This window comes from Salvelinus fontinalis, chromosome 2 (genome assembly GCF_029448725.1).
Source record: "Salvelinus fontinalis isolate EN_2023a chromosome 2, ASM2944872v1, whole genome shotgun sequence".
NCBI lineage: Eukaryota > Metazoa > Chordata > Actinopteri > Salmoniformes > Salmonidae > Salvelinus > Salvelinus fontinalis.
The window spans coordinates 83,435,139-83,462,032 of record NC_074666.1 but is presented as its reverse complement, the minus strand read 5'-3'; the positions used below and the strand labels follow the sequence as shown (position 1 = coordinate 83,462,032).

Genomic DNA, 26,894 nt, shown 5'->3' with positions numbered 1-26,894 from the left:
AGACTTTCCTAGAAACCTACACTCAACCATAGACACAGCTAGACTTCTATACTAAACATAAACCCAACTACTCTAATAAACCCCCTAAACTTTACAACCACCCTAGAAAATACAAAAACACACAAACTTCCCCATGTCACACCCTGACCTAACTAAAATAATAATGAAAATAAAGATAACTAAGGCCAGGGTGTGACAGGGACATCATATAGACAGGTGTGTTGCCTTCCCAAATCATGTCCAATCAATTGATATTACCACAGCTGGACTACAATCAAGTTGTAGAAACATCTCAAGGATGATCAAGGGAAACAAGATGCACCTGAGCTTAATTTCGAGTCTCATAGCAAAGGGTTTGACTACTTATGTGAATAAGGTATTTCTGGTTTTATTTTTAATACATTTGCAAAAATGTTTAAAAACCTGTTTTTATTTTATCATTATGGGGTATTGTGTGTAGATTAATGAGGAAAAACACATCTTTAATCCATTTTAGAATAAGGCTGCAACGTAACAAAATGTGGAAAAGGTCATAGGGTCTGAATATTTTCTCATTGCACTGTATGTAATAGTAATTAACCATTAAGATAGGGGGGAACATGTATGACAGCCAGGCACTTGTATTTGCAATGTAAGTAGTAAGGCTTTCACAAGGTATTATGTCTATTAGGCATGTATTCAGTAATCTTTCTTCTTTATCTAATAAATGTATTTATTCATTCACAAGTAGAATGTTGCTGAGCCCAGCACAGGCAGTGTGGTCTCATGTTCTTCTGATACCAGTGCTGTGGGAAAGGATGCTTGGCTTAGCAGAGACAGCTCAGAGTTGAGTGTATTGGAGGAAAGAAGAAAACAGAGACACAGATGTACTGCCAGTTCCTTAAAATGGTGGCTCTATATCACAGGTGTCAAACTCATTCCACGGAGGGCCGAGTGTCTGCGGGTTTTCGCTCCTCCCTTGTACTTGATTGATGAATTAACATCACTAATTAGTTAGGAACTCCCCACACCTGGTTGTCTAGGGCTTTATTGAAAGGAAAAAACAAAAACCTGCAGACACTAGGCCCTCCGTGGAATGAGTTTGACACCCCTGCTCTATATGTAATAGCAATTAACACATAGGAGTGACAGACAGAGCAAAGACAGACATAGTGACAACAGATGAGAACAAGAACTAGAAGCACAGACAGTGCAGTAAAGGTTGAGAAATGCTGTACTATAGTTGCTTATGTTTTTTTACATTAGCATTACTGGGTGGGGATGTGAAATGACAGTGCTGAATTTTTGTCCCAGTCCGCCCCTGGCTATGCCGAAACGTATATAGGCGGACACAGTCAGTTTGTCTATAAAATCCACTTGTCGTTCCTCCTCCTCAGTTATTCCGCTCTCCGGGTTTTCTAGCTTGCCTCCTTCTCGTCCCACTCACACACACTGTCAGAGCCCGGAGTTGACAACCTCTGGCCACTGTAGCCGTTGCGAGGCAGCCTGCTCTTTCCTCAGCTGAAGCTCTCATTGACTCGGGTTTGTGTCCTCATGCAAGACTGCTGAAGAAGCTCTGAGAATCCGTTTTTTTGCTCCTGACTCACTCAGATCGGACTCATCAACGCTTCATTACTGCAAAGCTCCTAAAGACAAGAGGATAAAAGTGAACGTTTCATTTCAAGACTTGTTACTGTCTACTAATACTCTTCACAATGTCTGGCGATGATGCACCTGCTCAGCAGCAAAACGCCGAGGAAACAAAGCAAGAGAATAAACCCAGCGAGGAGCCGAAAGCTGAGACCAAGCCGGAGTCCCCACCAGTCAGTTCCACCGAGGCGGCAGCCACACCGGCGGCGACCGAGAAGGTCCCCGAGGAAGAGCAGTTCACCTACCGCTCTCTGGTCCTTTCCGGCTACGGGGGCTATGATAAGGTGAAACTGCAGGTGAAGAAGGGGAAGCCGGCACTCAAGGCCGGAGAAGTCATGGTGCGGGTCAAGGCATGCGGGCTGAACTTTGCCGACCTGCTGGCCCGGCAGGGTCTGTACGACCGGCTGCCGTCCCCACCTGTCACGCCAGGGATGGAGTGCTCCGGGGAGATCGAGGCTGTGGGAGAAGAGGTGACGGATAGAAAAGTAAGCGCGCCACATACTCTCCGCTCTCTCCTCTCCATCTCTCTCACCTCACCTGCTTCTTAAGCCTCTGTCTTAGAAATGATTTAGCTTACTCGTATGATTTCCTAGTAAACCTGATCATTTGACAATTTCCATGAACAATAATATGTTGTCGGCTACTTTGTTCCAAAGAAAGCACATTTGGTTAACTCATTTCTTGAGGTATTTGGGTTAATATTGGGATGCCGTTTGATTTAGGGCGTGTCAGTCTTTGCTATTGATTTGAATTGACAATTCCGTCTCACATGTGTTCATGTTAGTCATCTATTACCAGCATCACCATCACCACATTCAACACTAAAAGCCCAGACCAATTTGAATATTAATGTAATCTGATTTCAGAAGACTGTCTATTTGTCCAAAGTCTCAAAATGACCAGAGAGTTGGAACAATGATAGCCCACAAGAATAATGTAGCCCAATTTCGCTGCTAAATGCTTTGGAGGGTTATTGCTAGCCCAGTCACCGGTGCGTAAATGGAGAGCATAGCAGCAGAATACTCACTCAATCTTCTGAGTGGAAAGTTACAAGCCGAGGAGTGCATTTGTTTTTTTTAATGCTTCCAGCAAAGGACCCAATTGTTTAATTGGCAGTGAGTTCAATGAAGCCAGCGCCCCTCGTCTACCGACAATAAAAATGAGTTGCTTTGCGCACGGGAGATTGACAGCTCCAAATTGTGAGTCTCGCCATCGGCTAGACAGCTAACCTGCTGAAAGGCGTGTAGCACTCGGTTCTGTGGATTTGGAGAGATTACAATGCTATCTCTTCGTTTAGGGGATAGAAAAGTCGAGATAATTAAACCTTTTGAAAAACATTCCGCATTTGGCACTTTAGAGCACCGTTTCGGGGATAGGAGGGAGGTGGGGGGGGGGGGCGACTCCACGCAGTAGTGACACGGTTGCCTTTGTTACGGAGAGCGACAGTGGCTCACGCACTAAGCGAACGGAAAGGGCGAGGCGCAGGACCAGGAGAAGCCGAAAATTTAAATGATTACTCGCGATCTTTGTCAACAGACATGTCTTTGGGAAAGTCACAAATCACCAACCATTCAATCTTCTGATTTTTTTTATCGATTTGAAATTAATATTGCTATATTCTGCATACAATGCCCATTAAACAGCATCTATTTTTAGGGTATACACGGAGCATACCAAACATTAGGAACACCTTCCTAATATTGAGTTGCACCCCCCTTTACCCTCAGCACAGCCTCAGTTCGTGGAGGCAAAGACTCTGCAAGGTGTCGAAAGGGTTCCACGGGGATGCTGGTCCATGTTGACTCTAATGATTTCCCCAGTTATGTCAAGGTTCCTGGATGTACTTTGGGTGGTGGACCAGTCTTGATACACACGGGAAACTGTTGAGCGTGAAAAACCCAGGAGAGTTGCAGTTCTTGACACAAACCAGTGCGCCTGGCACTTACTACCATACCCTGTTAAAGGCACTTAAATCTTTTGTCTTGCCTTTTCACCCTCTGAATGGCACACATACACAATTCATGTCTCAATTGTCTCAAGGCTTAAAAACCCTTCTTCAACCTGACTCCTCCCCTTCATCTACACTGATTGAAGTGGACTTAACAGGTGACATCAATAAGGGATCATAGCTTTCACCTGGATTCACCTGGTCAGTCTGTGTCGTGGATAGAGCAGGTGTTCTTAATGTTTTGTACACTCAGTGTATTTCCGTACTATGAATATTTTGAAAGGACTGTATTATTCTGCTTATCCATCGTATGTCCTCACATAAACCCATTGTCATATAATCAGCATTACTTGTAGGATAATAACATCGCCTATGTATTGATCATTCCAGGCTACCTCTCCTTGTTTGAATAGTGTGATGAGTCATGTTTTACTGCCAGTTATATTACTGACCGCATGGCAACACCAGCCACATCCTTTCAATGGAGCTAATAGCAACATATTGTGCATAACGACCCTTTAAAGCTGTTCATTTTATAACAATATGACAATTTAGGCATATAGTAGCCTAGCGATATTGTCGCTATATTATTTGAACCTGAGACCGAACACCATCACAGATCAAACTCTATAACAAAACCACAATGTTCACGAAGCACAAAGACTTGATGTATATTCATTGCTATTTTTACAACACCAATCGTATGTTCTGATGGTATAACCCTGCTGTAAACCTTTATTGCTCTTAAACAATTGATTAACCTTACATTACAAAAGTCATTGACATGAAGACAAATTGACCCAGGTCTAGACTAATTAAAATCAGAACACTCTGCAATTGTTGCATTTGGACCATGTCAGCAAGAGCCATTAAAGCACGAAAGAGAAGGTGCCAGATCAGTCCAAGCCTGCATCCCAATGGCACCCTATTCTCTATATAATGCCCAGAGGCCCTGGTCAAAAGTAGTGCACTATATAGAGATTAGGGTGTCATTTGGGACGTACACTAATAAGATCAGTGCACCTCTGTCTCAGCAGGGAGTGGTCGTGTCCCTGAAATCCACTGGACCTGAAGATCCGTAGGGATAAGACGAGCATATAGAAGCGTCTATATACCAGAGTTATTGGCTCTGTGTCGGTCATTGACAGCACAATGGTCTTAGACAGCATAATATATGATATGACCCATGTTCTATTATATACTTCCCTGGCCTCACTGCACTTTGTTATTCATGCAGATTGGATTAGAAGGTCACACACACGGTGTCACACACACACACACACACACACTGCAGTCCCCATACTACCCCATACCTTCCCCCAACTCCAACTCCCTAAATTAAGAGCCAATCTTCCTAATGGATAGAGATCTCTGTGTTTTGGCAGGAGGGAGCTCACAGGGAATGTGCTGACCTTAGTTGCAGTCACTGTTTTTGGGAGGCTTCTGTGTTCTCTCTCTCTCTCAAACACAGACTCACAGACACATGCACACATGCACACATACACACACGCTGTCACTGAGTCTGCAGTGACACAGTGACTGGAAGTAGGTTAATACAACAGTGATATCACCCCGAATAACCGCACGAGCAGTGCGGGGAAAGAGCGAGTAGAGCGAGTAAGTGACAAAAAGAGGGAAATATCCCAAATTACACTCTATTACTCATGACTGACAATCCTCGATCAGCACTTTTTTCACTAAACCCTTTCCTTTTTTGAGAGTATAAGCTGTAGCTGAGCTCTGGTAGGATCTGACCCATATGTTCTCAATTATCTCCCTCCGGCCCACATTGTCAGTCTGGTATTTCCTCCGTCCCTCCTACCTCGCTCCGTTCCGTCCCTCTTGTCCTCCTTTTCACTACAGATGGGAAGCACACTCGTAGCATGCATTTTGCACAGCCTGTCTTGATAGTCGGCCTTAAACAACAAAGGGAGGAGAGAATCAGACGCCTGGAAACTTTTCTGAGTTGTCGTTCTTGGTCCCTCTCGGTTCTGTTGAGGTTTTTTGAGTGTGTGTGCTTTCGTCATTGTTATAATTAAGCAGTAAGGCCCAAAGAGGTGTGGTGTATGGCCAATATACCACGGCTAAGGGCTGTTCTTAAGCACGATGCAACGCGGAGTGCCTGAATACAGCCCTTAGCCATGGTATATAGGCCATATACCACAAACCCCGACGTGCCTTATTGCTATTAGAAACTGGTTACCAGCGTAGTTAGAGCAGTATAAATAAATGTTTTGTCATACCTGTGGTACACGGCCATGGCTGTCAGCCATTCAGCATTCAGAGCTCAAACCATCCAGTTTATAACAACTATTATAACTTGGGTGGTTCGAGCCCTGAATGTTGAGCAAAACCACTGGTCTGACAAAACATGGGTTTTTACTGCTCTAATTGCGTTGGTAACCAGTTTCTAATAGCAATAAGACATCTCAGAGGTTTTTGGTATATGGCCAATATACCACAGCTAAGGGCTGTGTCCAGGCACTCCGCGTTGCTTTGTGCGTAAGAACAGCTCTTAGCCGTGGTATATTGGCCATATACCACACTCTCTCTGGCCTTATTGCTTAATTATAACACTGCCCGAAAGCACACACACTCAAAAAACCTCAACAGAACCGAGAGGGACCAAGAACGACAACTCAGAAATACGACGTCTGTATGTCTCCAAGTTTGTTACCGTAAACAGTTCTAGCCCACCAGTAACAAGACTTGCTGTCGCAGTACCGTAGTCATGGTAATGGCTGCAATGGTAGAAAGAGCGGGTAGAAAGCACAGATTATAGGTCACACTCAAGGTAGGTTCCATCCGTGAACAGGGCGGGGCCGTGTTCCTGACACATATAATGCTCCATGGATGACCCTCTCAGTCTCACACGGTGCACACATCAGCAGACTGAAAGGTTTATCATAGTCCAAAACGTGTCGACGTACGCACATTGGTGTTCAAGAATATTGGACCGTTGGCCTTTCAGACTTTGGAAGTTCCAACACAGCTCAAGCAATTTCTCCAACTGTCAACACATTCAAATGGATAGAGGAAGCGTGCCGGAGGAGCGTTTGTTGAGAATTATGGGGAAGTGCGCATTCGGGCTGTGTGTCAACCGTGGATGGTGTTCTCAGAGCCGTGTAGCTATGTCACAATGGGAAGCCTATGATTTACGCTTAACAATGTCAGACGACAACACTGCTGACACAACACAGTAGGATGAATATATTGTCCCTTGTCCTTTAGTCTAAACTAGGCTCCATGAGAACATTAACGAGCCATACTGAGTTCACAGCTACTCCTCCAGTGGAGACTAGAATCCATGATCTAACCAATTGAGGGCAAAAGTTGATGAGCTCGTCAAACCACATAAACTCTGACTTGTAGCCCACATACCCCCAAACCTGAATCACTAGTTGATAAAGGCCAGTGGTGTACAGCAGCTGACTACAAGGCACTTTGAGAAGCTCCCCCTCATACACTGTGTGGTGACTTGATTGGAGGCTGGAGAGTCAGGGGGGAGGACATGAGAGAAGTATGAGGGGGGTCACACAGTAACGAGTGCTGTGATAGACAAGTCACAAGGAGGACTTTGGCCAAGAGTGTGTTTGAGTGGGAGTATGTTCTGTGTGTGGTGTGTGTGTGTGTGTGACGGTGACTCACATGCCTCACATGGGCACACAATACATGCCGATGTAGTTGAATGTGATGGTTGAGTCATCAGCGTGTTTCCTGCTAGGCTCCAACGCCTCTGCCTATTGATCCTACCTGCCATACTGGAGCTCCAATTAACGGACTGAGGGCAATGAGTTTCACCACAGACACAGGGAGATGGAGAGAAGGACAGGCAGAGGGAAAGAAAGAGAGAGTGAAAGATGAAGACTGATAGAAAAGGAGTGAAAGAGAGAAAGAGGAAGGACTCAAAACGCATCAGCTTGAGACTGGGATATAAAGAGAGGGAGAGTGAATGAGAGGGAAGAGGGAGATCTCTCTAATTGGAGTGGATAGACAGACAGCGAGGCGCATCGCTCCCTCCAGACCATTAGAGAGGCCCGGGCGGGCGGGAGGATGGTGGGGAGGCTGGGCAGGGAGGAGTGGGTTTGTTCCCAGGAGGAGAGAGCTTGTCTTGTGCTCAACCATGGAGAAGAATCTGGCAGGGCCGCTGATGAGTGGAGAGTGGCCAGGGGAGAAGATGGGACCCATTGTCCTGTCTCACTGACGAGGGAGAGGGGAAACGGGCAACTCCTCGAACAGGGCCCATGGAGGGAGGTGGAGAGAAGGGAGACGGGAGGAGGGAGGGAGATTAAAAAAAGCGGGGGTAAAGGAGATACTGTACAAGACAGATAGAGACAGTCAGAAGAGATACTGAAGGAGTGAGAGGGAGAGACAGCGAGGAAGAGTGACAGGTTGAGGGAAAGGGAGAGGAGTAGAACGAGGGAAGGAAAGGAGTCAGATGGATGTAGAGGTGGGGTGGAGGAGGCAGGAGGAAGAAAACAGGAAGAATGTTAGAATGCAGTGGTGGGCTCTGTTTCCTGTGTCCCTGGTGTTTCCCTCCCTGATTGGCCAGTCCCTCGGCAGGGGGGGAAGTTTACAATGGAGCTCTTCCTCCTGGACAGACAGGAGAGGGTCGGAGGTTCCTGCTGCTCTGATAAGCCCGATTGGGGACACGGCGCCCAAAATGACAAGCAGGGGAGAGGAGGGGAAGGGGGTTGGGGTGATAAGGAGGGAGGAGATAATTGTCAGAGAGAGAAGGGTAGCAGTGGGGGCTAATGCCATATCATGTATTGATGTTGACTGTTGTCACAGTGTGTGGTACTATATAACAAACAACTAATGACAAAATAACTAACCTGACCGCCACAGTCATTTGCATTGTGAACCTTCCCCCAACACCAAACCACAAAACAGCTGATCTCTTGCTTTCCATAAACATAGCCACTTGTAACTTGTGAACTAAATGACATGTCTACAGTAGATATACACTAGTTAGGGTTGCAAAATCCCACTAACTTTACCCACATTCCCAGGTTTTCTCCAAATCCTGTTTGGATCCAGGATTTCCTGCCTATTCCCTCCTGATTCTGTGACTCTTCCAACCAGGATTCTTGGAAACCCTGGGAATTGTCAGAAATGTACTGGGATTTTGCAACCTTATAGTAAAACATGACTCTTTCCCGTTCATGCAGGTGGGTGACAAGGTGCTGGTGTTGAACCGCTGTGGGCTGTGGCAGGAGGTGGCCGTGGTGCCCGCTACCCACACATTCCTCATCCCAGAGGGAATGACTTTTGAGGAAGCCGCCGCCCTCCCCGTCAACTACATCACCGCCTACATGATGCTGTTTGACTTTGGCAACCTGAGGCCCAACCAGAGCATCCTCATTCACTCTGCTGCAGGTAGGAACCAATCACCATAGACACCTGGGTAGGTTAGGAACCAATCACCATAAACACTGTGTAAGTGTTAGTGGAATTAAATAATTCCTCTAATGTACTCATTAATTAAATTCAATCTGTCTATTTATAAGAATTTGTAAGATACTTATTAACATAAAATAGACAGGATACAGTCTTATTAAAATTAGATAATAGGGTTTATTCTCGGAGCAAGCTCCCATTTGATCATAAACACAGATTTATATACAATATATGACGTCACAGGTTACAGAATGAGTCTCATTGTCCTGACAAATAGAAAACAGGTTCAAAAGTTCATTTTAACCTCACAGGGCACTCACATGAAACACCATATAATAATTTATCCTGAAGGCTCACTATAATTGATTACCACTTTAGCAGACAACTCAAGATAATGGAAGACCTAAAAAGTTTATCTAAACACCTCAGGGCTAAGTTGGGTCAGTTCAACCATAGTTTAACGACCCTTTCTGCTTATTTTATGACCCACAACACAAATCTCTTTTCCCCAGGCATGCAGTTCAATTAGTTATAGTTTTATCTAAAGCTTATTTGTTTTAACTATTTATTAACAAAATTCCTAACAGTAAGTAGGAACCAATCGCCATCACTGGTATAGGGACAGAACATAGAACAAGACACACACCCCATAAAATTGAATCATGAGTGACCCATAGAATTAGAGTAAGTACTATTGTAATTGTAATCCAGTGACACACTTATTTCTTATTATTAACTGGGTAGTTTGAGCCTTGAATTCTGTTTGGCTGAAAGCCATGGTATATCAAACCGTATACCACAGGTATGACAAAACATATATTTTTACTGCTCTAATTACATTGGTAACCAGTTTATAATGGCAATAAGACTCCTCGGGGGTTTGTGATATATGGCCAATATACCACGGCTAAGGGCTGTGTCCAGGCACCTGGACACGGCCCTTAGCCGTGGTATATTGGCCGTATACCACACCTCCTCTGGCCTTATTGCGTACGTATACACCTGCAGGCCAGCAGGGGGGTCTCTGTCATTCAAAGGAACAAAAATGCATACATTGTGAATATGAATACATTCCTTGGGAAAACACAGTGATAAGTCTTGAATGGTGTATAGTGCCAAACCCATAGTCCAGGTCAAGAATGTTGTGTACTATGAACCCAAGAAAATGCATCAATCTGTATCGTTCCATAGCTCCTGTCTATGATTGTGTATTATAACTCTGTGAATTACGAGAAGGAGTGGTATTGTAGATACTATGTAAGAGTATTGCAAATACCACTTAAGATCCAACCCTGTGTGTGTCAGTACTGAGTAGAGCAGAGAAGTGGTGAGAGTTGGGGTTGGAGGAGCACCTGTCACCTGGCTTTGGGGGTCAGAGTGCACTGTATGGGGTGGGGGAATGGGGGAGTGAGGGGGTGTAAGCACCTGGGTATGGGTGTGTTGAGGTTTTGAGTGTTTGAGTGTGTTTGAGCGTAAGAGAGTGAGTGTCTCGGTTGTGTATCAAGGACAAGGCCAGCTGGTCAAAATGGAAGGCAGTTGTTTTTGTATTCTTCCTGTGCATACAGTACATGCATGTGTGCAGCGTGCATCTGTTATGTGTCAACACATTAAAATGACGTCCTCATTTCCTCAATCAAAGTTTGTACCGACAGATGTAGCCTATTGAATGTCATTGTAGAAAAGGCCTATGTATAAAATGCATCCTCCAACTGCAACCTCTGCCTACTGGTATGCCCACACAATGTTCTATTTGTAATACCCTCAAACACCAAGATGCGCATACCTCTTTTCAAAATAGGCCATCATCACTGTCAATCGTGAAGGATAATTCTTCACGTTTTACCGGTGAAACGTCCAAACTGCATCTGCGTCAGTAAAATGCAAATGAATCATTATGTGATCTTGCGAGACATTGATTCAGCTTTTATCCAAGCATCATTGTGAGAAGTGCTAATATCTTATTTGTAATAATAACAAGTGATGACCAGGACTATTAGGCGTAGGCAACACGTCTTGATGAGTGTTATTAAGTGATTGGACAGCCCTTCCTGGTGCTGAAAGAACAGCGCCAGAATCGCGTAATGATGTTAAAGAAGTTGAACCAACTTGTGTTACTGAAGGATAGCTCTGTCATCCGGCCAGTTCAGGAACAGACAACAATCATTTGCAGTATAGCCTAATAAGCCTATGACTACGTGGGATAGCTATTTGTAGGCTATAGCCTAATCTAAATATAAATACAATTGGCTTAATATCATTGCACTGTTTGCGAGGAGAGCTTTCGTTGCGAGTAGGCATTTCATTGTATTGTGTAGCTTACACTACGCTGTATCATAAATCAACTTTGATTTGATTAGCTTAAACACATGGTTACAATATACCATATTACAGAATAAAAAAAACAGAGGTGAACTATTCATAGAATTTATTTGCATACATTAACATGCTATCAAATCAATTGACCAATTAGTGAACATAAATCATTACTAGGTAGAAATGCAGGAAATTAATTTTAAAACAGCCATAGAATCAAGCTTTTGGTGTTGTGTATTCACGCATCGCAATAAACTATAACCTAAATGCCTTATCTCCAACTTGGCCCAATTCACATTTATAATTGCCCACCCTGACATACCAAGCTAGAGCTGCGTCGGTCTCAACCAATAGCCAATATAGTCTAAATATCCCAAGCAGGGCTACCACAACTTCCAGAGAGGATCAGGCTCCTTGGGCTTTGCGGTGGCAACTCTGGTTTGGGTGTCCTCGGCGGAACGGTGTCACCGTAACCAAGTGGTCACATCAACTTGGGTTCCACTGCGCAAGAGGAGGTCCGTGGAGTTTTATGAACGTCATTGCAGGCACACAGTAAATTTGGATCCTACATCTCGGTGTAACCACCTGTCACATTGCGTTGAGCTGCCGGGATTGAGATATCTACTGTATGTTCAACGTTCTGATTGGCCAAAGTGGTATACATACAGTTGAAGTCGGAAGTTTACATACAATTGGGTTGGAGTCATTAAAACTCGTTTTTCAACCACTCCACACATTTCTTGTTAACAAACTATAGTTTTGGCAAGTCGGTTAGGACATCTACTTTGTGCATGACACAAGTCATTTTTCCAACAATTGTTTACAGACAGATTATTTCACTTATAATTCACTGTATCACAATTTCAGTGGGTCAGAAGTTTACATACACTAAGTTGAATGTGCCTTTAAACAACTTGGAAAATTCCAGAAAACGATGCGATGGATTTAGAAGCTTTTGATAGGCTAATTGACATAATTTGAGTCAATTTAAGGTGTACCTGTGGATGTATTTCAAAGCCTACCTTCAAACTCAGTGTCTCTTTGCTTGACATCATGGGAAAATCAAAAGAAATCAGCCAAGACATCAGAAAAAAATTGTAGTCCTCCACGAGTCTGGTTCATCCTTGGAAGCAATTTCCAAACACCTGAAGGTACCACGTTCGTCTGTACGAACAATAGCACACAAGTATAAAGACGCAGCCGTCATACCGCTCAGGAAGTAAACGCGTTCTGTCTCCTAGAGATGAACGTACTTTGTGGCGAAAAGTGCAAATTAATCCCAGAACAACAGCAAAGGAGCTTGTGAAGATGCTGGAGGAAACAGGTACAAAAGTATCTATATCCACAGTAAAACGAGTCCTATATCGACATAACCTGAAAGGCCGCTCGGCCGCTCAGCCATGACCATTGTTTGGAGGAAAAAGGGGGAGACTTGCAAGCCAAAGAACACCATCCCAACCATGAAGCACGGGGGTGGCAGCATCATGTTGTGGGGGTGCTTTGTTGCAGGAGGGACTGGTGCACTTCACAAAATAAATGGCATCATGAAAATGTGGATATATTGAAGCAACATCTCAAGACATCAGTCAGGAAGTTAAAGCTTGGTCGCAAATGGGTCTTCCAAATGGACACTGACCCCAAGCATACTTCCAAAGTTGTGGCAAAATGGCTTAAGGACAACAAAGTCAAAGTATTGGAGTGGCCATCACAAAGCCCTGATCTCAATCCTATATAACATTTGTGGGCAGAACTGAAAAAGCATATGTAAACAAGGAGGCCTAAAAAACCTGACTCATTTACACCAGCTCTGTAAGGAGGAATTGGCCAGAATTCACTCAACTTATTGTATGAAGCTTGTGGACGGCTACACATAATGTTTGACCCAAGTTGAACAATTTAAAGGCAATGCTACCAAATACTAATTGGGCGTATGGAAACTTCTGACCCACTGGGAATGTGATGAAAGAAATAAAAGCTGAAATAAATCATTCTCTCTACTATTATTCTGACATTTCACATTCTTAAAATAAAGTGGTGATCCTAACTGACCTAAGACAGGGGTTTTTACTAGGATTAAATGTCAGGAATTGTACAAAACTGAGTTTAAACGTATTTGGCTAAGGTGTATGTAAACTTCCGACTTCAACTGTCCTTACAGTATTTGGTTTGTCATTCTATCATTTTTAATGGAATTTGTGGTAATTTAATTTATTTAGAATATATTCAAATATTTTTCCAATAAATTGTTTTACCAGCTCTGTGTAATCTCAAATCTCGCATTCAGAGGGGTTGGGTTAAATGCAGAAGACACATTTCGGTTGAATGCATTCAATTGTGCAACTGACTAGGTATCCCCTTTCCCTTTCCCGTGCTCCGGCAGCACTACACCCCTGTGTTTGGGACAGTATGTGGGTAGATATGGCTATGAGAAGCACAGATGAACTATCCATCTGTGTATGTTAGAAAGGAACCACGTCACTCTACTCAGTGCAGGTGTGTGCCCCTTGACATGGAACACAATCATTACAAGATGGAGTATGAGATTCATGTACTACTGTAATATCCACAAGTGTGTTTCAGAGCTAGCAGAGGCTAATGAGTCAGGCTAATCACTCAATTAAAGGTCACCGTGGAATTCACAGGTGTTTGCTTTCATTCCTATTATTTAGCTGATGTCATTCGTCAACTTGGACCTTGGAGAATTGATGTAGAAGTGGAACTCAGTTTGCCTCGGGTTTTGTGCACTGTAAAAGTGTATGGTTTCCATAGGAGGGGGCGTACAACACTAAATGTTCCCCTTGGTCTGGTAGAGTGTAGTGTAGTCCCGGATGGCACCCTAATCCCTATATAGTGCACTACCCTTTACCAGACCTATATAGGGAATTGTATTCAGTTTCGGACACAGTCTACACAGGTCTGGACCTCTGGTTTCTCATGGCTCCCAGCTGTCTGTAAGGACACAAGGATTAGAACAAAGGATTACTGAATCCATAACAGAAACATTTGCCTGACAGCCTCTTTGCCTGAAGAAGAATAATTCTTCTTCACTCTTTCTTTTTTAAAATCTCTCATACTACACACACCCACTCAGGGTCATGAAACAATGTGTAGATGTATATTTTCTTCACTGTTTGTAAAGGCAATTTAGTTGCAAATGGAGATGGTGTGTTTGTAACAGAGGCAGTACGTACACTAGCTGCAGCAGCGGGGCTACTTTTATATGAATTTATTTTGAGGACACACATTTAGGCCCTACTCCCACTGTGAGAGATGAAGGAGAGTCTGAGGAGCGGAGTGGGGAACGAGATCTACTTTTCAATTCACATTTACATTCTTCCCTTACCTTTTGTTGTGGTTGGCTATGCGACATTCTTGGTCTGCCGCTCAAATTGACCGTAAATATCACAGTAGCCACTAGCTAGTAAGCAAAAAATATTCAACAATCCGGGCAATTTTTCTTCTAAAACATATTACAATGTTGAATAACGCAACCAAACCATATTACACTCTTGAATAATGCAACAATCCACAAGCACGTGCATACAATGAAAGGGTTTATTTTGTTGTCCGTATGTAACACAAGGGATATGAACAGGGTCTCCACGTCTTAGACCTTTAGACCAAAATTCCCTCTTTGACTGAGGGCACTCAGGGCAGACACTGGTTTGGAAGTTTGCAGGCGGGGCTACCTCATCACGGGACCATGACCGACTCATGTCTGCTACATTCACCCCCCTTTGACCTCCTTCCCTATGAGAGACCGCCCCACTGTAACACGCGGGATATAAACCCGGGGCCTGTATCCACAAAGCATCTCAGAAAATATCCTAGGAATCCCGATAAAACCGGTTTTAAGCCAAAAATAGCTCCCAGCTCAGAGTGTTTTAGGATGATGTTAACTCTATAGCATACTTCAGACAGCCACGGTGAATGGGACTGTAAATCAAATGTTACAATGGTAAAACGTTTGATATAATTTAACCTGACACGATCACTTGCCGATAATGTTGCAGACAACGTCGCATACAACGTTTGAAAGGACGATCATTTTCATCGAACACAATCAAAGTTAACATAAGCCCTAGATGCCTTCAATTGCCCAATTTATAGGCATGCCCAATTTAGGCATCTTTTTTTAACAACGTGATAATGCTCTCCAAAGGGATAACTTGAAATAACATAATGTAGGTAATTAAATAATCAAAAGAAAAACATGTTTATTTATTAGCCTATTTGTTAGATGTATTTAAGCATATGATGTGAAATCATTGTCAACGACACAAGAGATGCTGTTGCATGAACATTTAGATTAGTTATGGGTTGATTTTATAAAGAATTATCAAAACATGATTTGAATAACTCCAAAACAAGTGCATGTGGCACAGGAACCACTGACTCGCTACATTGTTCTATTATCAAGACAGCTGCTGGTAACTCTTAATGGGTTAGGACAGCTCATGAGGTGTGCTAAATATCTGTCGACTAGGTGTGACTCTTATGACTAAAGAGGCTTCATACACAGCTTTTATTTTTACCCATAAGAGTAGGAATAAAATGGCTCTATTCTCAGCACTTACGGGTTTCCCACAGGATCAACCAACGTCTTAGACCATTAGACAAAGCCTGCAGTCCAAACGTGTTCTTTTTACCTCATCAGGCCTTGCGCTAGCTACTTTTCCTCAGGGGAATCACCGTCGAAACAGGATGACGTTTGATTGCCATCTTAAGTGGAGGTCCAATTCACTAACATTGCCCCCTAGACCCTTGATTTTGCCTGAGGGAGCGAGTGGAGAACTTTGATCACTTGTGGGATTGATATGACCCACAATTCAATGCAAACTGTATTCATGTGTCAAATTTAATCAACATGGCTGCATTTTCGGCATGTGAGACAAAATTATGACGCTAGCTTGCAAAAAAAGACATATAGATGACATTGATTTAAGCATTGGCAAATGGGAATGATGTTCAAATTGGCTTAGTCTTGTAGTGAGGAGCCTATAAAATGTAGCTAGCATCATAAACATATTTTGGGGAATTCAGAATGTATTGGAATAAATGACCAAACTATAAAACTAGCTAGCCAGCTATGGGTAACTGTAGCTCACTACCTGACAGGAGTGCTAGCTAGCTATGTTAGCTTGCTAGGTACATTAATAGCTTTAGGTTGGTTGTTTTTAAACTCAACTTCATGATTTCCACCAAGGACGTTGCCTCTCCGATCATCACTCTCCCTCACTTGGGCAAGGGACATTTAAGGTACACTCGGATGTGGTGATGTAAAACGTCATTCCAGGGCTGAGGGTTTTCTGTAGGGCCAGGGGCTGTCTATTTTGCGTTTGGACTGCAACCCAAGAGAAAATTCCCTCTTGGGCTGAGGGCAGACACTGGTTTTGAAGTTCGCAGGCGGGGCTACTTCATCACGTGACCATGACCGACTCATGTCCGCGACATGTACACATTAAAGTGCTGACAATACACAGCTAACTCGAGTAACATTAGCATATCAATAATGAATGTTTACCCCTCCCATACGAATATAAAAGACAGTAACGTTATCATACAGTGTCATTCATATTATAATATAGGCTACACAGGTAGCTAGGCAACGTTATGTACCAAGCTAGCTAGCTAAACAAAATCATTTCTGCATTCTCACATAAACATGCTGGCTGTAGCTACTATATGCTGACGATTAGCTGAACCATAGCTAGATAGTGTAAGCCTTAGAGCTCCTAACTACCATATTAAAGTTACCTTAGAACAAATCAGGCTTCATTTGATCAATATCATGGAAGTCATTATAAGAGGTAAAAGCAAATTGCGACTGAAAACGTTGATCATTTCCTAGGGAATAGCTTCTTACCTGGACCTCAGTGCAGTCAAGCAAAAACAACAAAAATACACTGTTGAGATATATAGCTACAATTTCAGAATGTACCAGGCTGCTACAACCATTTCTTAATGTACCAGGCTGCTACAACCATTTCAGAATGTACCAGGCTGCTACAACCATTTCAGAATGTACCAGGCTGCTACAACCATTTCAGAATGTAACAGGCTGCTACGACCATTTCAGGTACAAATTCAATAAAACAAGTAAATAAAATAAGGAAAATGTCTGTACACTTCAGCTGTTTCAAAAACATTGCTATGGTATTAAAATGTTTACTGTAAGAGTGTTGGCTTAACGAGACAATTCTGTTTACACTGCCCTGCTTAGAGGGGGCAACTGTCAGGCAAGGGTTGTGCACAACCTCCGGTTAAGACGTGACAAGTTCGCAAGTTTACATTGCAGCATATATGTAGCCGGGGGTATTTTTTGCCAAACCTCTAGTAAGTGTGAAGATCTTATTAGTACACATCCACCCTTGTTTGGTCCCTAGCTAACACCTCTGGTTGGTTGGTTCATGTGGCCTCCTCCCCCTCACATGGTGGTGGAGGGTGTTGGGCAATGATGTTGCTGCAGCCTAAGAGTCTGTCAGAGCACGTCTCTGATTTTAAACTCTAGGTTGGTGTCAGATATCAAACATTGTGTGTGTGTGTGTGCACAACCACAGTAATGGTACGTGCGTGCTTTTTTTATTAGTGTGGTTGTGTGTCAGTGGATGTCTGTCTTGCTCCTGCACCGGTGATATTAAAAACACAACCAGCGATTTGAATCATATCTCTAACCCACAGTTTTACACGTATGTACAGAACGTCAGTGTATCCGGATGCATGTCTTTAATAGTGAACACTGCTTTTTAATAAGATTCAGTGACTCCGTTTGTACAGCTATAGTATATTAAAACAGTGGGTGGTACTGCATGAGGACACAACGAGCCATTTCTCATATCCAATCTCAGGACATGTCCAGACAGATATGATTTAATTGTCTGTCATTTCTACTGGCAGTAAATCAATATATAGATCAACAGCCAGCTTCTTATCGTGGCGACCATAGAGTCATTGTTTGAGCAATCTTCTGCTTCCCGCTGTCATCAGTCTCTTTGTCAATGTTACTCAGTTTCTTCTCTCTTATCGGCCTGTGGTGCCGTAGAGCCATGCTGGTGAATGAGAGACTACTAGAGCTCTGTCTATGGCTCTGTGGCTCTATGGTGGTGCTGCCTGGTGTTTTCAACAGCCTGCTAACTTGTTGGCTCCCACTGTGAGGACCCAGGCAGAGAGGTGTCTAGCTCATTGCCTGCAGCAGCAGCACCACCCCCCCACCCACCTCATGACAAGGAAATATACTGTATGTCCTCTCCAGCATAATTGCCACTGTCAATGTTTTAGCTCTCTGGAGATTATTACATAGGCCTTCTCTGTCCTCGTACTCAAGAGAAGAGACCTCAGCTAAGGAGGCCGAAATCAAAGGTAAACCTCAACCGTACCTCTGTCATAGAGTTTAGTACAGAGACTCAGAGAGAGAGAGACAGCTCTGTAGAGAGAGAGAGATAAAGAGGTTCCCCTGGTGTGTCAGTGTCATGGCTGTGTGTGAACCGTGAATCGTTGACTGACCCCAGCGGCCTCTCTCTCTCTCGTGGGCCCGTTCCCATCCCCTCTCCCCAAACAATGGCATGTTGTTCTCCTACCATCCCGCCCTCTCTGTCCGCTGGGCTCGCACATCTGCATCCTCCCGTCCTCCTCCCCCCTCCACATGACCCCGACCGGGGAGGCTCCTCATGACCATGGCGTATCAGTGCTCGATACCTCGTCATCGGGGAGCGTGCGTACATTTCCCCCTTTGTTTTCTCCAGAGGGACAGGGCGAGGGAAGGAGTGCAGTGACATTTGGACGTGTTGAGGGGGGGGGGGGCATCCACTGTACCCGGCCAAGAGCCTTTTCCTGCGACCTCTCCCTGAACTGGACCCTGTGTTTATGGATTAGGTCTGGCCAGCAGCCCTGCATGCCACCACGCCCACTAATACACACACACACACTAGCACACACGCACATGCACACACATACATACACACTTGACTGGGTCTAGGCCTGAGTAGTAGTGTTAGTCAGGGAGAGGAGGGGAAAGAAATCAAGAGGAGGGGAGAGAAAGGAAAGAAAGAAAGAGATTGAGTGAAGATGATAATGGAAGAGAAGAGAAAGAGGTGACAGAGTATAGAGAAAGTACAGAGATGTTGATGTTACCTGCGCACTCTATACTCTTAGAAAAAGGGTTCCAGAAGGGTTATTCAGCTGTCCCCACAGGAGAACCCTTTTTGGGTCCAGGTAGAACCCTCTGTTGCAAGGTTTCTACATGGAACCCAAAGGGGTTCTACCTGGAACCAAAAAGGGTTCTTCAAAGGGTTCTCCTATGTGGACAGCCGAAACGTTTTAGGTTCTAGAAAGCACCTTTTTTCTAAGAATGTAAGATATCACTCAATATGAGAGACAGACAGAATATCACTTTGTTAGTTTATCCTACAATTTCAGTCAAATCACATCTCTATTTCAGCATATCCTTCAGCAGTCTACAATGACTCCCCACTGTCTGACTACCCTGTGTTGTAGGTCTTACCCTAGTTCAGTGAATGCTAATAAGGGCTGTGTTGGAGAGGAGAGTCCTGGTTGTGTTTGTTCTCTGGGCCTAGCTGGCTGGCTGGCATCATACCCAGACACAGATCAGCTGCACTGATAGCACAGGAAAACCAGGGCATGCAGCCTCTGCTCCGCTCCAACCTCCAACCCACCCTCCAATCAAAATACGCTCTCACTCACAACCCTTGCCTTATGACCCCATTCAGCTTAAGCCCCTCCACACACCCACACACACACACACACACACACACAGGTGTGTCTGTCTGTACATTTGAGTTGGTATTTATTTTCCTACAATGTGTGTTTGTGTTAGGAAGAATGCGTTTGTTTGTGCATGGTTATCAGTGTGTTTTATGAGAACATGTTTGTTTGTGTGTACAATGAGTGTATGTGTGTGTTAGTGTCTCTGTGTGCGTTAGCATTGTGTGAATTCTCACTCAGGAAATCGCAGGTTCTGCCTTCTCACACAGGATGTGTTTTGAATTCACTCACCCAGTCACTAAAAATGTGCATCCTATACGTGGTACAGAGAGGAACCTACCATACGACAAAGCATATTAAAACACTCAGCGAGTTCACAGCTACAGAGAGCAGGGGAAAACACTATGCTATGTAACACAGTCATCTCTCCTTATAGCAGACACAGACACACACCCAATGCCATTTTATGCTCACACACTCATGTAAGCCTCTTGTAAGATTTGCACAATAACAGAGCAAGAAACATTGCTCAATCATGTCCGACTTGTTGATCTTGTTCACCGTCCCTTTGGTAACGAAGGATTCTTGAGTTTATGGTTTTATTCCATTCTTTGTCAGCCACAGGCACCACAGGCTAATGATAGGGTGTGGGAGAGGGTAAGCTTGGAGAGTGGAGACACAGAGAATGACATGGGGCAGACCGCATGGAACCCTGACGTGACATGAGCAGCCTCACATCTCTCCGTGATTAGCATTAGCACGTGTGCTAGCTAGTGTTATCATTGCTAGCACCATACGGCCCACACCTATAACCACAACCTAGCCTTTTTAGGTTAGAATTTACAGTAAGCACGGTCTGAGGTGCGTTAGCTTCTCCGTTTGAGTTATGCTAAGAAACTAGCTATCTATGAGGAAGTGGCCTAGCAAGCTTACCTCTTAAGCACCGTTCACACGAATGTGGTCAGTGTGTGGATGACTGTGAGAAAGTGCCTGTGTGCACTGACTCTACTATGGTACAAGTATGTACAGTAGTAGGAGGTTTGCGTATCCTCCTTCCCTTTGGGAAATCTCAACATTTAGTGGCTCTACCCTCTCCTCAAGTTGAACTCTGGGTGTGGACACACATCATACTGGACTATATAGTAATGTGAACACCACAGTGTTTGGGACAACATTCCTCTTCACTCTAGAAGAGCATGTTATTGAGGCCCAGAGTGTATTTGGTGCCAAAATCTGTGTGCGCGTGCGTGCGTGCATGTGTGTGTGTGTGTAAAGAGATAGGAATCCACTGTGTATGATGTTCCTCCCTACACACCCTGGTCAGTTAACGAGAGACAGAGAGAGAAAACAACGCTTTTGACGGCCCTGTAATTTTCTCAGTGAAACCTATTCAATTGAATCCCAAGCAGAACGAATGGAATTAGGAGCGGGAATTTGCTTAAAAATGCCATCTTTGGACAGACAATGGTTCAGTGTTCAGGCAACGGGTTGGTGTTCAGGGGACGACCTCGCGTCACATTGCCAGGAGAAAAAAAGGAAAGATAAGGACCGGAAAGAGAGACAGATTGCCCTGGTCCACATGTACATCAGATGAGAGAGAGATGAAAAGGGGGCACTGACGGGAGAGAGGGAGAAGGTGAATTTGTGAGAATTTAGTGAGAAATACCAAGAGAGCAATGTGAACCAAAACAATGTGTTAACGATGGGTTAACTGTTTAATCTGAGCACATATTACTGAAGATTAGCGGATATGAACAGACTTTTCATCCAGACTGTTCCTGTCTGCAGTCCCCCTCCTGCCTCAGCTTATCTCTCGCTCTGTGTGTGTGTGTTGGGGGGGGGGGGGGGGGGGCTCTTGGCAGTGCTGGCCTAGGTCTTGTGATGGTGGATAAGTCACAAGACAGGCAGACTGGCCCTGGCTCTGTGGTTCTCAGGGGGATCCAGCCAGAAACAGGTGCCCCTTCCTCCCTTTCTAACACAGGTGGATGAGTGGGACAGAGTGACAGGCACCAACTCTAAATATCAAAACTCTGTCCTACCCCGACAGCCAAAACACTTCATGTTGACCATACACATTACTGGTTTGCAAGATCAAAGTAGATGTGTGAGCAGAAGTCCGTGTGGCGTTCCTTTTTTTGGCATCCTTCAGGGTAAGCAATGTCTCATCTCTCCACCTTCACACCAACGTACACACTCATCTACTCTCAGCTGGCTCTAGGTAAGTCGTTATGTGGTGATTGGGTGGGTGTTACTGGCTGATCTGTCACATATTACCCCTGGATGAGCTTCTGATTGCCACCAAATGCCTCCTGTTTTGCCTGGAGGAAAAACAGCCAATGAAACAAAATGGCTCCTTTGCTCAGTCGTCGCCGCCAATTTGGCCTGGGTTTCCCTGGCAACACAAACTTGGTTTCTCTCTGAGGACAGAACGACAGGGAGAGATAGTTGTAGCTGTTAGGAGGCAGGCTGACTCACGGACACTGCCATCCAACAGCAACACCGCTGCTCTTATTTCATTAAGTTCTTGATTACGTTCCAAATCCAATTTTTATTTGTCACATACACATGGTTAGCAGATGTTAATGCGAGTGTAGCGAAATGCTTCGCGTTCCTAGGAAAGGATACCCGCTTCCCTACACACTGCACTACTTTTGACCAAAGCCATATTGGCCCTGACCAAAACTAGTGCACTGTTACGCTCGTTGATGGAATTAGACCAAGGCGCAGCGTGGTAAGCGTACACCTTTCTTTATTATGATGAACACCACAAAAAAAAAAAGATCCCACAAATTCAGAGGGAAAACAGGCTGCCTAAGTATGACCCCCAATCAGAGACAACGATAGACAGCTGCCTCTGATTGGGAAACACACCCGGCCAACAAAGAAATAGAACACATAGATTTGCCCACCCAAATCACACCCTGACCTAACCAAATAGAGAATAAAAAAGGCTCTCTAAGGTCAGGGCGTGACAGCTCTACTTAGGGAATATGGTGTCATTTGGGAAGCAGACCTTCTCTCTTCTTCCTTGTGAGGCTTGAATGCAGTGAGAAATGTCTATTGAGTTCCCATAGGCTCAAGGTCTCTTCAGAGCAGAGCCAGGAGGGAATTGATCTCGTTCTAGTATATCTTCTTTGTAAGTGTCAAAGGAGAGAGGAGGTCAGCGTGTACGACTTAGCAACCAGCGACTGCAATAGATTAAAATGTACCTTCTCCTTGGTTACGTTTGTCTCTTGTCTTCTCAAGCGTATGGCGTGTGTGTGACCAAGACGGTGGCCCACAACTCCCGTCCCAACGCGTTGCTGATGATAACCACAGTCAACCACAGCAGTTTAAATATGCTTGAGAGAGGCGTCTGTTTGAATGTAAATGTCCCATGTTGTGAACGCTCTGTTTGCGTTGCTCTATTGGCTCTGGCCTCAGATAAGACGCGACCTTTACTTGGTCAGGCATGAGTGACCTTTATGGGTCATGTTCAGTCCATCCAGTCAGCCTCTGTCCTCTCTGTTCTGCCCCACTACTGAACAGTAACTTATTGAGACCTGGCTTAAGACACACACACACACACACACACACACACACACAGTATGTTCAAAAACAGTGAATCATACACACACACATACACACACAGTATGTTCAAAAACAGTGAATCATACACACACCGATACTACATCAAACAGCCATGCTCATGTAAGTTACACCTACAGAAAGCAATGCTCTCACACAACTGCCATTTTGTCTACAAAGGTCATCACAGACAATGCGTTGTTCACCATTTCAAAGATGTGTTCCCTATATGAGAAGGTTTTGTTTCAACTGGCACAGTTTACGAAACGATGTTTTCTTGTTTCCTTGACCCTGTGTCACACATTGCTCCCATAGCCACAACAAATACCTCAAATTACTCAGGATTCTTAGTCAGGTCATCTTGCATGAAGCTAAAGTCAACCATTGTCATCTGACGTACAATGGCTACTTTCTCTAGTTGTGGATGTTTGTGTGTCTCTACGTCTAGTTGTGGGTGTTCCTTTTTGCCCAGGGCGGTGGGTAGGAGGTATTGTGATGTGTGTGTAATGCTCTCCTTGCTTACCCCTGAGCCACACACACACAGCCAGCCTCTTATTGACTGACCTGGCCTGTCACAGTAAACAAAACAAATCACATTTCCCTGCAATAGAATGGATGCAAATAATGGGATTTATGGGTGCCTCAAGACATTTATATCAGCTGAGTTTAATTTAGTTGGAGGTGTCTCCCTGAGTGAGTATCTCTCTTGAGGTAATGATTAGTGAAGCTTGGATATAATTTATTCAGTATTATACTTCCTCCCCTGTTTAGAAAAACAACTAGGTAGAAAATGAAGGGATACATACACAAGTCTAATCTCCAACTCATCTTAACCACCCGTCTTTGTCTCCTTATCCTCTCTCTCTCTGCTTTACTGGCATGAATGGGTGGTTGCCACGGTCACCATTTCAATGTATATAAAGTATTATACGCTGTAAATGAACAATATTTTTGAGTAACAATAATAATATGTCAACAAAAACAATTCTACATGGAAAATAATGCACAAAAAAAGCAACAATTGAGAAATGTAATCTACATAGGGCTAATGTGTATGACATGTTGGGAGCTTTTGTCTCTGTTATATTATAACAGGCCAGGACGTGTAACCTGCAGCAACATCTACTGTCTCTACGTTTTCTCCTAACAAACTCTCTCTCCAGGTGGGGTGGGCATCGCAGCCACCCAGCTGTGTCAGACAGTGAAGGACGTCACCGTGTTCGGGACGGCGTCGGCCAGTAAGCACGAGACCATCAGCCAGGGCGGAGTCACGCACTGCATTGACTACCGTACAAGGGACTACGTGGAGGAAGTCCGCAAGATCAGCCCCAAAGGTGAGAGGTCAGGGGTCATCTGACCTATCTTACAGCACTGGGATGGGCTGCGTCTCAAATGGCACCCTAATGCCTATATAGTGCACACTATGGGCCCTAGTCGAAAGTAGTTCTCTACATAGAGAATAGGGCGCCATTTGGGACACAAGCATGGTTTGACCCATCATTTCCACAATGTGATCCATGAGATAAGTATACTGAGATGGCTAATGGGCCCTGGGTCCTGAGGAATACTCTGTAGTAGCAGTGTTGTGTTCGTAAAGTTGTGTTTGTCTTCCATTTGCAGATAACAAACTGCTAGATGTTTCCATTTCGCCGTGTCACGACTCTCAGCCCTGATAGCTGGGGTGCATTTGAGACGGTCGGGAGTGTAATAGGCACTAGACAGAAAAGTGCTTTTCCGCTCAGACAAAGTATTTGAGAAGCCTGTGACTCAGTGTGGATCACATCCCCCAACATATCCCCAAGGCCAGGGCACTTAAGATGCGTTTCTGCCTTAGGAGACATTTAATTCATTACTCATCACCGAAACAGAACGTCCTCCAATTCCTCACTCTTTACTCACTCTTTACTCACTTACCTCTGGTTTCATAGAAGCAGGGTGGAGGATTTTATACCAGGAGCTCATTTGGTAGTGCCTCTCCCAGCAGCAAGACAGAGAGAAACAGAGAGAGGAGGGGGGGGGGGGGGATAACTGATATTTTGGACAGAAGAACATGTCAAATTAGTGGCGGGGATCGATGAGACGTCTGTCAGTCTGTGTGACTGTGGCTCAGTGAGGGCGGGGTCCTGCTGAGAGCCTTGTGAATCAACGGGCCTATCAGCTAAGGAGAGGAGAGGAGAGGAGGACTAACCCACTTTAAGGAGCCCCACATTCACTGAAAAAAAACATAATTGGGAAAGAGCGAGACAGCACAGATATATATATACGTTGCAGAGAAACTGGATGAGTCTGGGTCTCAAGATTTAGTTTGTTATTTATTCTCTCCAAGAAATCACTACCTGGGAATGGAATGGAACTCCAACAGACTAGGATAGGAAGATGTTAATTCCTTGTCGTATCAGTGACATTAAAATGAGTAGATTTCCAGCATTCTCTCCCCCTCTCATCGTTTGGCATATGTATGGGCTGCTCTGCATAAACATAGCAAGGCCTGCCCTCCTCCCTTTACACCACTGGCATTCTAATATGATACCAACCAACCAAACAACATTGAACTGTACTGACTACCTCTCTCTGTCTTTCCTCTCCTCTCCTCTCCTCTCCTCCAGGGTTGGATATTGTGCTGGATCCTCTGGGAGGCTCAGACACCCACAAGGCTTACAACCTGCTGAAGCCCATGGGCAAGCTCATCACCTACGGTGAGACAGGAATGACAAAAGACCTCAATCATACATTGCTTTATTTCAACACATATCAATACCAGTGGTTTAAAACACAAATAGCACAGTGTGCACAAAACATACACAATAGGTTGGGTACACAACTGCTTCCCTACAGAGGTCCATGTCCTCAGTGTGTGTATGTGTGTGGGAAGGCCTCTGTAGTTTCTCTCTGTGATGATGCCAATTTGCAGCGGGCATGGCATGCATGGTACAGTGGGCTGGGGAGGTATGCCTGGAGAACAGGGCCTTGCCTTCTGCATTTTGCAAAAAAGACTACCCAACTACCCAGCATGGTGGTCCCAACCTGATCCATTCACCCGCTCAACCCTTCTCTACCCCCCCACCCCAACACTCCCCCCGCCCACACTCCCCCTCCCTCCCTGCTGCTCCTCTACCAGTTTATCAGAAGTATGCATGGCGGAACAATGGCCGTTCTATCCTCACGGAACCTGGAATGTCTGAATGTAGCAGACTGAATACCTCTCCAGCTCCCTCTCCTCTCTCTAAGCATGCTTTGTGTCCCATCCACAGGGGAGAGGGAGATAGTGAAAGAGAGGATGAGACAGAGAGAGAGGAGGGCAGAGAGGGTTATGAGA

At 44.5% G+C, this 26,894-nt stretch overlaps 1 protein-coding gene across 1 annotated transcript in view; it reads left to right on the top strand.

Moving 5' to 3' along the window:
* The first annotated feature begins 1,360 nt into the window (after positions 1-1,360).
* The window catches only part of LOC129829325 (synaptic vesicle membrane protein VAT-1 homolog), a 39,878-nt gene continuing 14,344 nt past the window's right edge, over positions 1,361-26,894 (top strand). Inside the window, exons 1-4 of the mRNA XM_055891002.1 lie at positions 1,361-2,114; positions 8,749-8,956; positions 24,742-24,912; positions 26,185-26,274. Coding sequence (XP_055746977.1) covers positions 1,695-2,114; positions 8,749-8,956; positions 24,742-24,912; positions 26,185-26,274 — 889 coding nt within the window. The 5' untranslated portion in view covers positions 1,361-1,694. The remainder of the gene's footprint in view (positions 2,115-8,748; positions 8,957-24,741; positions 24,913-26,184; positions 26,275-26,894) is intronic.